The sequence below is a fragment of the Acomys minous genome, assembly GCF_964271855.1.
Source record: "Acomys minous genome assembly, chromosome: 12".
Classification (NCBI taxonomy): Eukaryota; Metazoa; Chordata; class Mammalia; order Rodentia; family Muridae; genus Acomys; species Acomys minous.
In genome coordinates this window covers 25,731,010-25,745,518 of record NC_140493.1, presented here as the reverse complement: position 1 = coordinate 25,745,518, position 14,509 = coordinate 25,731,010, and the positions used below count along the sequence as shown (strand labels likewise).

At 51.2% G+C, this 14,509-nt stretch overlaps 1 protein-coding gene and 1 long non-coding RNA gene across 3 annotated transcripts in view; one reads left to right on the top strand and one right to left on the bottom strand.

Moving 5' to 3' along the window:
* The window catches only part of MROH1 (maestro heat like repeat family member 1), a 73,385-nt gene extending 58,932 nt beyond the window's left edge, over positions 1–14,453 (top strand). For both annotated transcript variants that reach the window (XM_084747860.1, XM_084747859.1), the window contains 12 exons: positions 5,078–5,232; positions 8,919–9,084; positions 9,542–9,738; positions 11,715–11,852; positions 12,123–12,237; positions 12,458–12,604; positions 12,720–12,908; positions 13,182–13,337; positions 13,434–13,568; positions 13,649–13,751; positions 13,824–13,889; positions 14,234–14,453. In XM_084747860.1, the coding sequence (XP_084603986.1) occupies positions 5,078–5,232; positions 8,919–9,084; positions 9,542–9,738; positions 11,715–11,852; positions 12,123–12,237; positions 12,458–12,604; positions 12,720–12,908; positions 13,182–13,337; positions 13,434–13,568; positions 13,649–13,751; positions 13,824–13,889; positions 14,234–14,319 (1,653 nt within the window). In that variant the 3' untranslated portion in view covers positions 14,320–14,453. The remainder of the gene's footprint in view (positions 1–5,077; positions 5,233–8,918; positions 9,085–9,541; positions 9,739–11,714; positions 11,853–12,122; positions 12,238–12,457; positions 12,605–12,719; positions 12,909–13,181; positions 13,338–13,433; positions 13,569–13,648; positions 13,752–13,823; positions 13,890–14,233) is intronic.
* Positions 769–8,909, bottom strand: LOC311578139. The gene is made up of 2 exons (XR_014772774.1): positions 5,322–8,909; positions 769–2,276 (listed from the first exon to the last, which is right to left on the bottom strand). It is a non-coding gene; the product is annotated as an uncharacterized lncRNA (long non-coding RNA).
* Positions 14,454–14,509: the final 56 nt, after the last annotated feature.

Below are 14,509 nucleotides of genomic sequence, written 5' to 3'. Positions count from 1 at the left end.
AGGGATACCTTGAGTATTCTGGCGGTTCTGTTAGTGGGTACACCTGGGGCAGGACTAACCAGTGAGAAAGAAAGGAGTGTCTAACAGAAGGCTCCTTAGACCGGAGAGCTTCACATGGTGTGACCTCTAGACAGGGATAACATCCACGTGCCACTGGCTAGCTGCAGAGAGGCTGATGTTGGGGAGGTACTGCCTGGTGGGGTCCTGGAGGGGAGGAGGGCATGGCGCAGCACTTGGCCCACAGAGCTCCCTGGGTCAGACATCAAGGGGTGCAGTCTGCAGATGGCAGGGAAGAGGGAAGTGGTGGTCACCAGGTGTATGTGGCTAGCCCGTGAACAGTCACATCTTGCTTAGCTGTCATCCAGTGGTGGACATTTGGGCCATTTCTCTCTCTTGGCTGATATGAATAGAAACTCAGTGAGCACAGCTGCACAAATAGCTTAAGTCCTTGGTTTTGTTGTTCTTTTTGTTTTGTTTGTTTGTTTGTTTGTTTGTGTGTATAGTCAAACTGAAAAAAATGTTAAGGAATTAAAAAAATATATTTACTTAGGGCTGGAGAGATGGCTCAGCTGTTAAGAGCACTGGCTGTTCTTCCAGGAGACCTGATTAGAGATTCCCAGAATGCACATGGTGGTCACCACCATCCATAACTGCAGTTTCAGGGACCCGATGCACTCTTCCAGTCTCTGCGGACATCAGACACACCAGACCTCATACACAAAAAAAAAAACAAATCTTGCTTCTCATTTTGTTTCTTTTCTTTCTTTCTTTCTTTTTTTCTTTTTCTTTTTTCTTTTTTTCTTTTTTTCTTTTTTTTTTTTTTGAGACAGGGTTTCTCTGTGTAGCCCTGGCTGTCCTGGACTCCCTTTGTAGACCAGGCTGGCCTTGAACTCAGAGATCTGCCAGCCTCTGCCTCCCGAGTGCTGGGATTACAGGTGTGTGCCATCACGCCTGGCCTTGCCTTTCTAACTTAAGTTTATTTTAGATTTATTTATTCTATGTGTCTGAGTGTTTTGCCTGCATGCATGTATGTGTACCGTGCGTGTGAGTGTGTGTGTGTACGTACTGCGTGCAGAAGCCAGAAACAGTCAGGGACAGTTACTGTGGTGTTGGCGACTGAACTTGAGTCCTCTACAAGAGCGGCAAAGTACTCCCAATAGCTGAGCTCCTTCTCCAAGCCTCTGTGTGGGTGTGCGTGCGCACGCGCATGCCTGTGGAGGCCAGACACAAGGGTTGGATTTCCTGGAGCAGTAGTTACAGGTGGTTGTATGCTGGGAACCAATCTCTGGGTCCTCTGGAAGAGCAGGAAGCTCTCTGGTAGTGCTCTGGTAGTGTTCGTGTATGTGTGTAATATATTAGGAACAGGGGAGCCATGGCACACACACAGTTCATAAGACACCATGTGAACCTGGGGCCATCCAATTCCAGTCCTCAGGCTTGACAGCAAGCACCTTTCTTTGTTGAGCCATCACATCAGCCCACATCATGCTCTTGGTTTTGTTCTGCATTACATATGTGCATATGTATGTGTATGTGTGCATGTGTGCACACACAAGTGCAAGTGCCTGCTGAGGCCGGAGGCTTGGATCCCCCTCGAGCTAGAGCTGCCTGGTGTGAGGACTGGAAAACAAACTCAGACCTCTGTGAGAGCAGTACACACTCGTAACCACTAAGCTATTTTTCCAGACCCATCATTGTGATTTTGATTTGTGTTTCTCTGGTGGTTAATGAAGCTAAGCATCTTTTTTTTTTTTTTTTTAAGACCAGGCTGAGCCTTGAACTCACAGAGATCTGCCTGACTCTGCCTTCTGAGTGCTTAGATTTTATTGTTACTGTGTGTGAGACAGCTTGAGTCAGTTCTTTGCTCCCATCTTTATGGGGGTTCTGGGGATAAGGCTCAGGTCAGGAGACAAGTGCCTTTAACTGCTGAGCCATCTTGTTGGCTCTCAGGTTTGTAACGAGCTTGTTACCTTATGGGTCTTTATACATTTTGGATACTAACCTCTTATCAGGTACATAATTTTCATGTACATGTACGTCATTCTGTAGTAACTTCCTATGTCAATTTGTCCTTTGGGGGTGGAGGTTGACTGTATCTGCTTATCTCTTTTTATTGCCTCTGTTTCTGGTGTCATGTCCAAGAAATGATTGCTAGATTCATTGGTTTTGTTGTTTGGTTGGCTTTTTTCAAGACAGGAGTTCTCTGTGTAGCTCTGGCTGTCCTGGAACTCACTATGTAGACCAGGCTGGCCTCAAACTCAGAGAGATCCGCCTGCCTCTGCCTTCCAAGTGCTGGGATTAAAGATGTGCACCATGTCCACCTGGCTGCCAGATGCACTGTAAAGAAGCCTTTGCCCTGTTTCTTCCCCAGAGCTTTATGGTTTGGGGTCTCCCTTTTTTTCACAGAGCCAGATGTCCTTGCATGGTTCTGAATTACTGAGCCCAACCAGGAGTTTAGACTTTGGTCTGTACTTGGCATCTCAGTCATCTTGTAACTGGGCATGTCAGCCTCATTGGCCCATTAGGGTCATGGGAAACCTCTCTACCCTGAGAGACGCCAACAGGCATTTCTTACACACAGCCTGCTGTTGGACTTCTGGCACAACACTGAGTCAGTGTGGCTCTAGTGATGGCATGCAGCTGGACTGAGGTCCCGCTGAATATACCATGCTCACGAGGAAGGCACACTGTAAAGCTGCATGTGAGGCAAGGCGAGGACGCCTGTGTCAGGAGCGGGAGGAGGGTCTTCTGTGGCCCAAAAGAGGAAGCATGCTAATACAAGCGCCTGGGGGACAGAGAGAAGCTATCATGTGAAAACAGCCCGGAATGTGCTTAGAAAGTCATAGTGAGGGCCACATGCAGCCCAGCCCTCCACCTCTGGAACACTCCAGTATGCACACAGAAAGCTGCACACGCATATTCATAGTGGCATTATTCAAATTCTGCCAGTTTGTGAGAAATGAAAATGTGGTCCATGCATACAATGCAGTATTATTTTACCATGTGGAGGAATGAAGCTTTAGCACATCTGCAGTGTAGATGAACCTTGAGAAAAAGAAAACGCAGCACTTTGCACTGTGTGATCCACTTATATTTGAAATGTTTGAAACAGGCAGATCCACCGAGAAGAAGGTAGATTTGAGGTTTGAGGGGCTGAGGAAGAGGTGGGCTCATGAGGACAGGTTTCCTGTGGAGGGCGATTGACATTTCTGAGATTAGATGTGTGATCGTTTGCATAACCATCAGTGTGCTAGGACTACCACAGTGGGACCAAACCTTCATGAAGCTGTTGTGAACAGGTGACCTAGACCAAGCTGGTAGATAGGGCAAGAGTACTCCCAGGTGCTGAGGGCGGGGGGCAGGGGCCACAGCCCAGAGCTAGGCAAAGATCCGGGTGTAGCCTCTTGTGCAGAGCCCAGATGGAGCCTGCCTGTGTTTAGGCCAGGAAGTGGGGTTCTGTGCAGAACTCTAGAAGTGAAGGTGGGGTTCGGAACCAGAATGATAAGGAAGCTGTCCCACTGCAAGACCAGCACACCTGGTCACTGCTGTCATAGTCGGTAGACAAGTACTTTACAGAAATCACCACCCTGAGCAGGAGGCCAGGGACAGGGACCAGTGCTGCAGAGTCTAGAGACTCAGTCACAACTCCTGTCACAACTTCAGAGAGGAGCTGGGAGTCTGGCTGGAGAGATGGCTCAGAGGTTAAGAGCACTGACTGCTCCTCTGGAGGACCTGAGTTCAATTCCCAGCACCCACATGGCAGCTCACAGCCATCTACAGTGTGATATGATGCCCTCTTCTGCAGGTGTACATGCAAGAAGAGCACTGTATACATATAAACAAACAAACAAACAAACAAACAAATATTGAAAAGAAAGAAACCAACTTCCCAGAAGACAGTAGCATGGAGGAAGCTTTCACTTGCCAGTGTCCAGATGCTTACCCTGTGAGTGAACCACGGTTCACTCCATTTCCTGTATCCAATGACTCTAGCGTTGTGTTCACACCTCTGAACCCTGTAGTTCCCCGAGGGAACTGCCCTGAATACTCTACACTGACTTTCAGCCTCCTGTACCCTTCCTGCCTTCACCAAGGGGATGGGACCCAGCCTTGGCAGTTCTCATTGAGCCCAGAATCTTTCTGGTGCCTGCATTGCTGAGGAACTTAATGGTTCCATCTAGTGGTTTCATTGCCAAGGAAAAAAAGGACTAGCTCTGGTCACAGTGTCTGCTCTTCTCAGGGGCAAGATGACCCTCGCTACTGTGATCTCTACCTGCAGCTTTGGCTGCATACATTGTGGGGGTACATTCCATGTCTACAGCCAGAGAGAAGATTCCTAAGCTAAGCCATGCCAGACTGCCTAGAGGGAGGCCTCGCACATTCTGGAGAATAGTTGAGGCTGTAAATTTGCCCACAACATTTCTGTAGCTCTAAAGGGAGTTCCTGGTGGCCACGCTTTTCCAGTCACGTGTTCATGTTCTCTAGTGTTTGTGTCACCTGCTTTGTATAGCAGCGAGACACCCACAAGCTCAGGTAGGCACTGCTTCAGGTCCTGTCCTTCCCTCTGCGGCCCAGTCTTACTCGTGGGTCCATTGCGCCTGCTGTGTCCTCCCTTTCTGCCTCCTAGCTTGATTTCTCATATGGGTCCTGCCTTTAGCAGACAGTGGCTGAGTTACAGGAACACTGGGGGCTCAAGGGGCCCCTGGTGCTTCTTGCTCTGGAAATGTACTTCTGCCTCCTCCCTCCTCCTCTGCAGTGCTGGGGAATCTGCTTCAGGGTAGTCTCCTACATACTGGTAAATGCGAGACCATAGCCTACTCGTCTCTTCTCGTATGGGATCTAGGTTCCTGTTCTTAGCTCCTCACACCCGTCGGGGGATTGCCTTAGACCTCTCTGCCGTAAGCCTGTGGTCTGAAGTCAAGAGCTCTGGATTTCTAAGGCCTTTCCTTCTCATAGCTTGGGCTAATGGAACTTACTAGAGGTAGCTGTGTACCCTTTTCCATTATGCCTGATGTGGACATGTGCCCAGCTCCAGAGCCTGACTGCACCATCCCACTTGAGCCCGTCCTGTCTGCAGGTCCCTGAGATTGTGAGTGTGTTGCGAGCCAAGCTGCGGGATACCCAGGAGGAACATGTCCTGCCGGCTGCCCAGCACAGTGTGTACCTCCTAGCATCTCAGCACTGCGAGGCCGTGGTATCCAGTCTCCTGGGGAGCCCCCTGCCCTTTGACAGGTACTCAGTGCCCTGAGCTTATTTGGTGGAAGCCAAACTCCAACTTTGGGAGTTTTTCCTGCATGGCATAGTGTGTGTTCCTTCAGCACCTCTCCCCTACTTCTGCAACCGGAGTTTTCTGCATGAGTCCCCATGAACCTGGGCTTGTGGAAAAGGTAATCACACTGAAAAGGGCCCTACCTCTCAGGTACCCAAGGCATCTCTCTGTCCCTTCCTAGATGTCTTCCTGGTTAAGACCCTTCTTGGGCATCCCTGTTAAGCCAGACTTTTCATAGCTCTCCTTGGTGGCCACTCTCCTCACCCTCCTCTCAGGGTCCTAGGCTGCCTGGCTGTTGTGATTTGGTGGCTCACTAGAGTACTCATCACCAGTGAGCATCCCACCATGACCACTCTGGGACCCTGGAGGAGCCTAGGAATCCTGTGTTTACCCTATATGGATGCATCTCCCCAGATCATCTCCTTCCTCCTCACCAAACGCAGTCCTTCATTTCTTCTCGCCGGCCTTTTTTCCCTCCTGTCCTCTGTCCTGAGGGTTTGGGCTTGCTGGTCTCATCTGTCTTTGTAGTCCTGGCTGAGGGAAGAGGTTATCCTTAAGGCCACTATTGGGTCAGATGGTGTGGTCTCTACCTGTGTGCATGCTGTCCCTGTTGTTAGGGCACAAAATGTATGTAGCACTACCGGCTCTTATTCTTAGCCAGCTTGGAGGCTGTGCATTGGGAGTGAGTGACTGTGTGTCTGTCTGCATGTCTCTCTTCTGTGTGCTTGTCTGTCTGCTTCTGTGTATGAGAGAGAGAAAGAGGGTGGGGTCCCTGGATACCAGAATAGGGTATAGTATCTTTTGGAGTGACAGGTGGTTGTAAGCCATCCCAAATGGGTGTTGGGGTCTGAACCCTAGAAGAGCAGCGCGCGCCCTTTACCATAGAGCCCTCTCTAGCCCTTCATATGTTACTCAGGTGTGGAGACGTCATTTAGGTGAACTTCCTTACCTGCAGTCATTTCACTTCCCATGGGTGTGCACAGGAGGGCTCGCAAATCCTGGTGCTCCTGCAGGGTTCTCTGTGCTTGCCGACTTCAGACACTGCTTGGATGCAGACAGAAGAGGTATCCAGCCTCCAGGTCCCATCTACTCACCAGCTGAGCCCCTAATGTCCTGCTGCTGTTCTTAGGGGGGCTTTGCCTGGTTCTGGGCTTTGCGAGTGGACTGAGATTCCTTTTGACTTACTTGATGTACTGCTCTTGAAATACAGTGAGGTGGCTTGCTCTTCCTGCTATATAGTGAGGCTGTGTCTTACCTATACTGTCTATTCACAGGGGATGTTCATCCGCCTTTCTACTCTGGGCCATTAAGAAATAATATTTTAGCACTTAAAAAAATGTATGTTAATGCTCTATCTGCATGTACACCTGCACACCAGAAGAGGGCGTCAGATCCCAGTTAGATGGTTGTGAGCCACCATATGATTGCCAGGAACTGAACTCAAGACCTCTAGAAGAGCAGACAGTGCTCTTAACCACGGAGCCATCTCTCTGGCCCCTATTTTAGCCGTCTTTTGTAGAGTAGGGCATAAAGAGCCTGTCACATGAATGTTACAGTGAGTTGTGCCAAGCCCGTGAGCCAAGTCGGGCGCCGTGCTTACAAATGGTTGGGAAAGATCAAGACTACTTCCTGACATGTAAGGGTAATAGAGGATGCACACTTATAACCCATCACCATGCTCATTTGTGATGAGCTGCTCTAAATACAGAGCATTGCCACAAAGGGTGTGAGGTCCACGGATCTGAACTGTTTGTGCTCTGACCATCTCATAAACCTCTGGCTCTGCCTTGGGTATATGGGTAGTGTGCAGCCAGCCATCAGGGGGACTGAGCCTACCTTCAAGGCACTGGAGATGGCTTTGCCATGGCAGGTTATTCTTTCTGCCTTTCTCACAGACTCTGCAATTTGGAGAATGTTTCCCAGTGGTATCCATGGAATAATGCCACATGACCTGGCTTCTGCTGGCAGGTCATGTGGAGGGACCCGCATGTGCCTAGCTCAGTGTCTCCATAGCTTCTCCCTTGGTGTGGATGCTCTGCATCTTGCTGGTGTCTTAGTCTACTGAGCTTCTGAATCTGTACTGTAATGTTGTGCGGTTTCATTTTGTTCTGTTTTGAGACAGGCTCACCTCAAATTTGCCTTGTAGGTGAGAATGCCTTGAATTCTTGACCCTCTTGCCTCCACTTCTTGGGTGCTGCATGACAGGCAGCACTTTTACACTTGGTCTCACCAATGGCTGACAAAGCCTCAACCTCCCCACCCCGCCCCCTGAGATGTTTTTTGTTCTCTATTTCTGAGCCATTAACTTTACTGTCTACCTCTCGCATTCTGTCTTCTGAATGAATGTGTCCTTTGCTCTCTGCTGAACCCTAGGTGTGTGCCCTCTCCCCCTCCCTGAGACAGGATCCCACCAGGCTACTCTGACTGGCCTAAAACTTAGAGATCTGCCTCCTGGGTACTGGAATTAACGGTGTGCACCTCCCCCAACCCCAAACTCACTATTTCTCTCATCTGCTGTATCTGGCTGGCACCAATATGTCCAACAAGTGTACTTTGTGCCTTATTTCTACAAAGTCTCGTAGGTTCTCTTAATTTTTTTACATTTATTTTTGTGTGTATGTGCATGCCACAGAAATGAGGACACTGGACTAGTTTTGGAAGCTGGTTCTTCCCAGGGATTGAACTCAGATCATGGTGCCTGGTAGCAAGCTCCCTTATTCACTCAGCCATTTTGCAGGCTTCAGTTCTCTTAGTTGCTATTTATAGTTTCTTTTTTTTCTTTCTTTTTTTGGTTTTTTGAGACAGGGTTTCTCTGTGTAGCCTTGTCTGTCCTGGACTCACTTTGTAGACCAGACTGGCCTTGAACTCACAGCAATTGGTCTGCCTCTGCCTCCCAAGTGCTGGGATTAAAGGCATATGCCACCATGCCCAGCTTTCTTTCTTTTTTTTTTAAGATTTATTTATTTACTATTTGTAGTTTTCTGCCTACATGTGTGCTTGCATGCCAGAAGAGGGCACCAGATCTCAGTACAGATGATTGTGAGTCACATTGTGGTTGCTGGGAATTGAACTCAGGACCTTTGAAGAACAGAGTGCTCTTAACCTCTGAGCCATCTCTCTAGCCCCACTATTTGTAGTTTCTAATTTCCAATAGTCTGTTTGAAGTTTGTCCAACATTTTTTCAGACACGTGGGCATAAGAGCTTCCCAGTGTTCTGGGCACTGCCATTAGATAGACAGGCCATCCTGCCACCTGTGATGCCTGAGGACTCTCCTCATGCCTCTTCCTTGTGTCCTTGTCCTCTGACCATGTGCTATCCCTGGGGCCTGGGACAGATACTGGAGAAGCCTCAACTTCTGGCAGCTCCTTAGAGACCCTATGCTTCCTGCCTTAGGTCCTCTGTGTACAGGCCAGCAGCAGTCTTCTCTCTGCCCTCTGTTGCCAGCTGTTTCAGACTCTGGGGTCAGAGAAATGGGCAAGTTCAGATCTGACATCAGGACACCATTTCTCTCCCAGCAAGATCTGATTCTGGCATGTCCGAGCCTTGTGGAATTAGGGGGGTGGGAGGGATGACACAGCAGCCTAAGGCAGTGGTGGGCAGAACACTACAGCCAGCAATGGCTCAAGAGGCTTTTCCTTGCTGTTCCAGTCACACCTGTGCCCTGTGGCGGGCACTGGCTGTGGAGCCCAGCCTCACCACTCAGGTCTTAGGGTTGCTGCTGGAGAAGATGAGCAGAGATGTCCCATTCAAGGAGAGCCGGGCCTTCCTTCTGGGGAGCACTGCCGACAGAGTAGCCACACTGCTTCCCCTTGCGGTAAGTAAGGGACTGGGGCTACCTTGCATGCTGCCCCTGCCCCCACATGAGGCCTGGGTACCCCAAAGGCACCTGGCAGCTGTGCTGGGGCTCATAAAGACCAGCAGGTGTTAGCTCCCAAGGGAACCCACTTCACATTTTATCCTGTGGAAAAAAAAATAAACCCAGCCCAGCCACACTTTAAGCAATAAAGCAGCTGTGAGAATTTCCTCTCCTTTCTAAGGAACCAAGAACAGATGGTCTGAAGTTTGTCCCCACGAAGGCCACACTGTTCCTCTGTCCTGCCTAATGCCCAGAGGACTGAGCTACACAGGGCCCTTTACTCTGTGGCTTCTTGGGTCCCTCCTGCCTCTTCCCAGGGACACAAAACTTCAAGTGTATATGGGGTTCATGCTAAGGCTGAGTGCTGGAGTAGGGGTACAGAGGGAGAAGTGACCTTCTAGTGGCTCTTCCCCAGGCCACCTGTGCATTGTATGAGGTCCTGTCTGCCCCATCATCTGGAACCGTGGTACTAGAGCTCTACCCTCAGTTGTTTGTGGCACTCCTGCTGCGAGTCAGCTGCACTCTGGGTGTCCAACTGCCCCGGAACCTGCAGGGCAAGGAGCGGAAGAGCACCAGCCCAGCCAGAGCAGCCAGAAGCCTTGATCCCTGCAGGTAATGGGGTCCCTCACCTACCATCCCATGCTTCCTTGTAAGCACAGGCAGTGTGTTTGTATGTGTGGTATCCAGTGCTAGAGGCAGTACAAAAGACCTGGTCTGAAGAGTGGTGGCCTTGGAGGGCATGGCTTTGCTTCCAAGAACCAAGATTTCTCCCTGGTGCAGGGTTGGGGTGGTCATTTGTGATAGTTAAATTTTTTTGTTTTTTCGAGACAGGGTTTCTCTGCTTAGCTTTGACTGTCTTGGACTCACTTTGTAGACCAAGCTGGCCTCAAGCTCACAGAGACCCAGCTGCCTCTGCTCCCGAGTGCTGGGATTAAAGGCACCATCATCGGGCTCTGTTAAATGTTTTAATGGGTTTCCAGGTCTGCACATTTCCTGGGTTTCTTCTCATCTCTGCAGGTAGCTCCAGGCTGGGGTAGTAAGATACCATCTGGCTAGGCTGGTGGGGCTATGGAGCACTCAAGTGAGGTCAGACTAGTGCCCTGGGTTTTTCTGGTTGGGCTGAGCCTGTGTATTGTCCAGCACTGTGACACTGACAGCTGGTCATAGCCCAGGGCAGGAGTTGACAACATGCCCTAGGCCTCTTGCTACCCAGAGCTGAGTTCTTACTGTCTTTGCTGAGTCCTGGTTCATTAGGGCAATTGAGGCAGGGTACTTTGCTTATATTAGGGCGTCCTGGTGGGCCACGGTAACTGACTCCTGCATGCTGGTGCTGCTCTTGCTCCATGCAGTACCTTGGGCCACAGTTTAAGCATTAGTTGAAACTTCCAACAGAGGCATAGCAGTGCCATCTAAACCAGAGGACAAAGCCACCATTTCCCCACTTCCTGTCCCAGCTCCTTCCTACCAGATTATCCAGCTTAGTTATGCACCTTAGCCAGGGACACCGGGGGTTGGACCGCCTCAGTTTGCCTCGCCTGTGTATAAAATTCCAGCAGAAGTTGGTGCCAGCTTTGCTCTGTACAGATAACGTCACGTAGTCCTGTCCATCATAGCCTCCACTGGTTGCTATCAGCTAGGGTCCCACATAGCATGCAGGCTAGTAAGGCTTACCCTCTGCTTAGATGGGCTCTGTACTTTCCCTCTCACCCAACAGCCAGAGGCTCTTACTGTAGCCACAACCATCACCTCTCAGTAGGTGAAACATCACTCTTAGTGGGTCTTGTGTCATCCCTACCCCTAGGATCTACATGCTAGGATACTATACATACTGGATGCAGTGGGGCCTAGTGTGAATGCGGCAGGGCTATTGTACTGGAAAGCATACATTTCTGCAAGGGGTGCTACCCATTTTGATAAGCCACATTGGTTCAGCAATCTGTTCAACTTCTTCCCCATGGAATGGGAAGGGCTATCTTAGCAGATACCAAATTCTAATTCTAGCTAAGCCTAGGAAGCAACACCATTATTCCTTTGGCAAGAGGAGACTAGAATTAGGTGCTTGCTACAGGAACTTAAAAGACAATAGGGTATCACCCTGTTTTACAACGCCCCCACCCCACCCCACGTGGTACTAGCTGTGTTGTGGCTCCACCTTAAGGATTTATCCAGCCTCAGTGAGTTGGCAGGGTCCTTTAGGCACGGGCTGGACAGGTACCTGAGAGCTTTGGAGGCTAAATCTGTGGCCTTGTATATAGCTTAATGGTTCTGCAAACTATCCTGGAGACTGGTAAAGGCCAACCTAGTTAGCTCACTTGCACTCCAACAGATCGCTCGTTTCTCAAGTCCATTATCAGTCCTGACTAGCACTCAGACGTCTCTCTGAGCCTGCTCCTTGAAGGAAGGTACTGGCAATGATAGGACTGGGCAGCCTTTCCTGAGGGTGCATGCGAGCTACACTCCCACGTGTCTTGCCAGTATTTGCTGGTCCTGGTAGAAGAGAACAAGGCAGAGGAGCTTGTGCTCAGCCCAGGAAAGGATGCTCAATGGCAGATGGGTCATCAAATACCACCCAATCTATACACAAACAGCTCTGCGGTGGATGCCCTTCAGGCCTTGCTGCTCCGAGGTGGCAGTCAAGATGTGTTGCGGTGTGTAGAACTGGAGGGAGGCTGGGAGTTGCTTAAGACCTCAGCAGGGCATGAAGACGGAGTTGCCCAGCTGGCCAGGTAAGCAAGCCACATCCTGTCCAGGGGACATCTGAGGGTGTGGGACATACATACCCGTCAAGAGGCACAGAGTAGGGGTGTCCTGTGGGCTGGAAAAGGGTAGAGGGGTAGGAGAATGCTTGAGAAGCCCCCAGCTTAGAATGCTTAGGGTTCTAGCCATGTGGAGTGGGAGGCAAAGTAGCCCCTAGGTCAACACAGGGGCTGGTCTGGGCAGTACTTAGCCAACATTCAGGGTGACCAGCTCCTGCCTTTTGGGGCCTCCTTCCCTAGTGCTATGGCAAAGCATGCAGGCCCCCGGCTTCCTCTGGTGATGAAGGCACTCGTGAGCACACAGAGCTGCGTGTATGAGATCCAGAGGGTCACTTGTACAGCGTTCCTGGCTGAGGTAGGACTGTGGGGGAGGGGATTTGACCATAAGCCTGTGTCTTGGAATGGGAAGATGCTTGGCCCTAGGTCAGGTCAGAGCCCCTGTTGCCAGAGGTTAATAGCTAAGGTAGGAGCAAGCCCTCAGCTTCCCCTTTTCAGGAAACCGGTAGGCTACAGTGTCTGGGCCCAGGCTGGTGAGGGGCCATTGGCACAAATGGTCAGAGCAGCTCTGCCTCCAGCTACTCAGCAGTAACGTGGTCAATGACCTGATGCTCCTGGAACCACTGCTGGACAACCTGACAGGCCGGCTGAAGGATTCAAGTGCCAGTGTACGGCGTCTGGTGCTCCGAGGTCTGGCCAACATTGCCTCTGGTTCACCTGACAAAGTGAGTCAGCCCCCGGGAGGCCAGGAGATGTAAGGGGCAGTGTGGGGAAGCTTACCACTGCTTAGGGAAGGGGTTAGCCTGTAGGGTGGGCCAGCTGAATGCAGTGGTCTCCTAGGTGCGAGCTCACGGCCCCCAGCTCATGACAGCTATGGTCAGTGGACTGGATGACGGTGACGAACCACACAGCCTAGTGGCCTTGGAAGCTATGGTGGGCCTTGCACGGCTGCTAGATCTCGTGGAGCCATGGGACCTACGCTTGGTGCTGCTGCACACAACCATCCGCATCCGGCCCTTCTTTGACAGTGTGAGCTGAAGGCTTAGCTTCACCCTCAGCCAGGTCCTGCAACTGATGTCAGATACATCCCTGTGAGAGGAGTGTTTACATCAGCTGTGCTGCTGCCTTCCCAACCCCAAGGATCAGAGCGTCTGTGTCAGCCCCCTGCCTCCTATACTCATCATACTGCATACCCACCCCCAACCCACTTTCAAATCCCTAGCAAAAAAGTAGGGGCTCAGAATGCATCACAGACCCGCCTTGAAAAGGGAGCTTGTGGTGACATGGCTGCACCCCCACTAGGAAAAAGTGGAATTCAGAACAGCATCCATCCGCCTTTTTGGGCACCTCAACAAAGCCTGTCATGGGGACTGTGAGGACGTCTTCCTGGAGCAAGTCGTGGGTGGGTTGGTGCCACTCCTGCTGCATCTGCGGGACCCTCAGGCTCCGGTGGCCAGTGTGAGTGACCATCGCGCTTAGAGGAAAGGGTGCTGGGCTCAGCATGATCTTCAGGCCTGGGGAGGACCTTGGGCTTAGCACCCCATTATATCACAGGCCTGCAAGTTTGCCCTGTGCATGTGCGTCCCCCACCTGGACTGTGCTGAGCTGGCAGCTGCCTTCTACAAGTACCTTCAGGAGAGCCGCAGTGTGCACTTTGGGGAATTCCTCAACTCCACTTGCAAGCACCTGGTGAGAAGAATGCTTGTGGAAGGGAGACTCCGTCTGGGGTGGGCTGAGGACCCTGCCCCCCTGACCCCAGTGTTCTACAGATGCATCACTTCCCTGACTTGCTGGGCCGCCTAGTGAGCACCAACCTGTTCTACTTCAAGAGCAGCTGGGATGACGTCAGAGCCGCTGCCCCCATGTTCACAGGTAAGCAGGCCCTTGCCTTAGCCTGCCACACCTCCAGTGTATACAGCACACAGCTTATCCCACCTGCTACAGGGTTCCTGGTGCTGCATGCAGAGCCTGAGCAAAAGCCACAGGTGGACCTGGAACAGCTCATTGTAGGTGAGCACACCCCCAAATCCAGGACACATGGCCCTGTACCCCATCCCAACCTTCCCATCTCTGTTGGGGGCTCTGCTGACCCTGTGGGCACCCGCAGGGACTAAGTGATTTTCCTGGATTTCAGGGTTTTTTTTCCCCTGTCACTGGTGACCTCATCGTCTCTAGTAATTCACGGAAACTTCTTAACTGTTCCAAGAGAGCTTAAAAAACACTAAAAAAGGAAAAACTATCTTTCCGTTGGCTCCCGAGCCCTCCCAGCAGAGGCCCGTCTGTTAGGAAGGCAGTGGGCGGCCCCACGCACAGGCCCAGGCATGTGCACAACTGGCCTGTTCCTCTGCCCACAGCCCTGCAGCTCCTCTTGAAGGACCCAGTGCCTGAGGTCCGGGAGAAAGCCGCTGAGACGCTGGGCCGCCTGGTGAAGTTTGCCTGAGGCTGATTACACTCCTGCAAGCAGCACACAGCTCAGCCTACCAGAGGGCCGAGGCTGTGGTGCCCCAGTATATTGCCCAATAAAGCCACTGAGACCTCAGTGGGTGACAGTGTATCCATACTGCCTTTCCTTCGCGCTTTAGGTAGGTCCCGAGGTCCCCTCATCTGGAGTGTCACATTAGGTCAAGGTT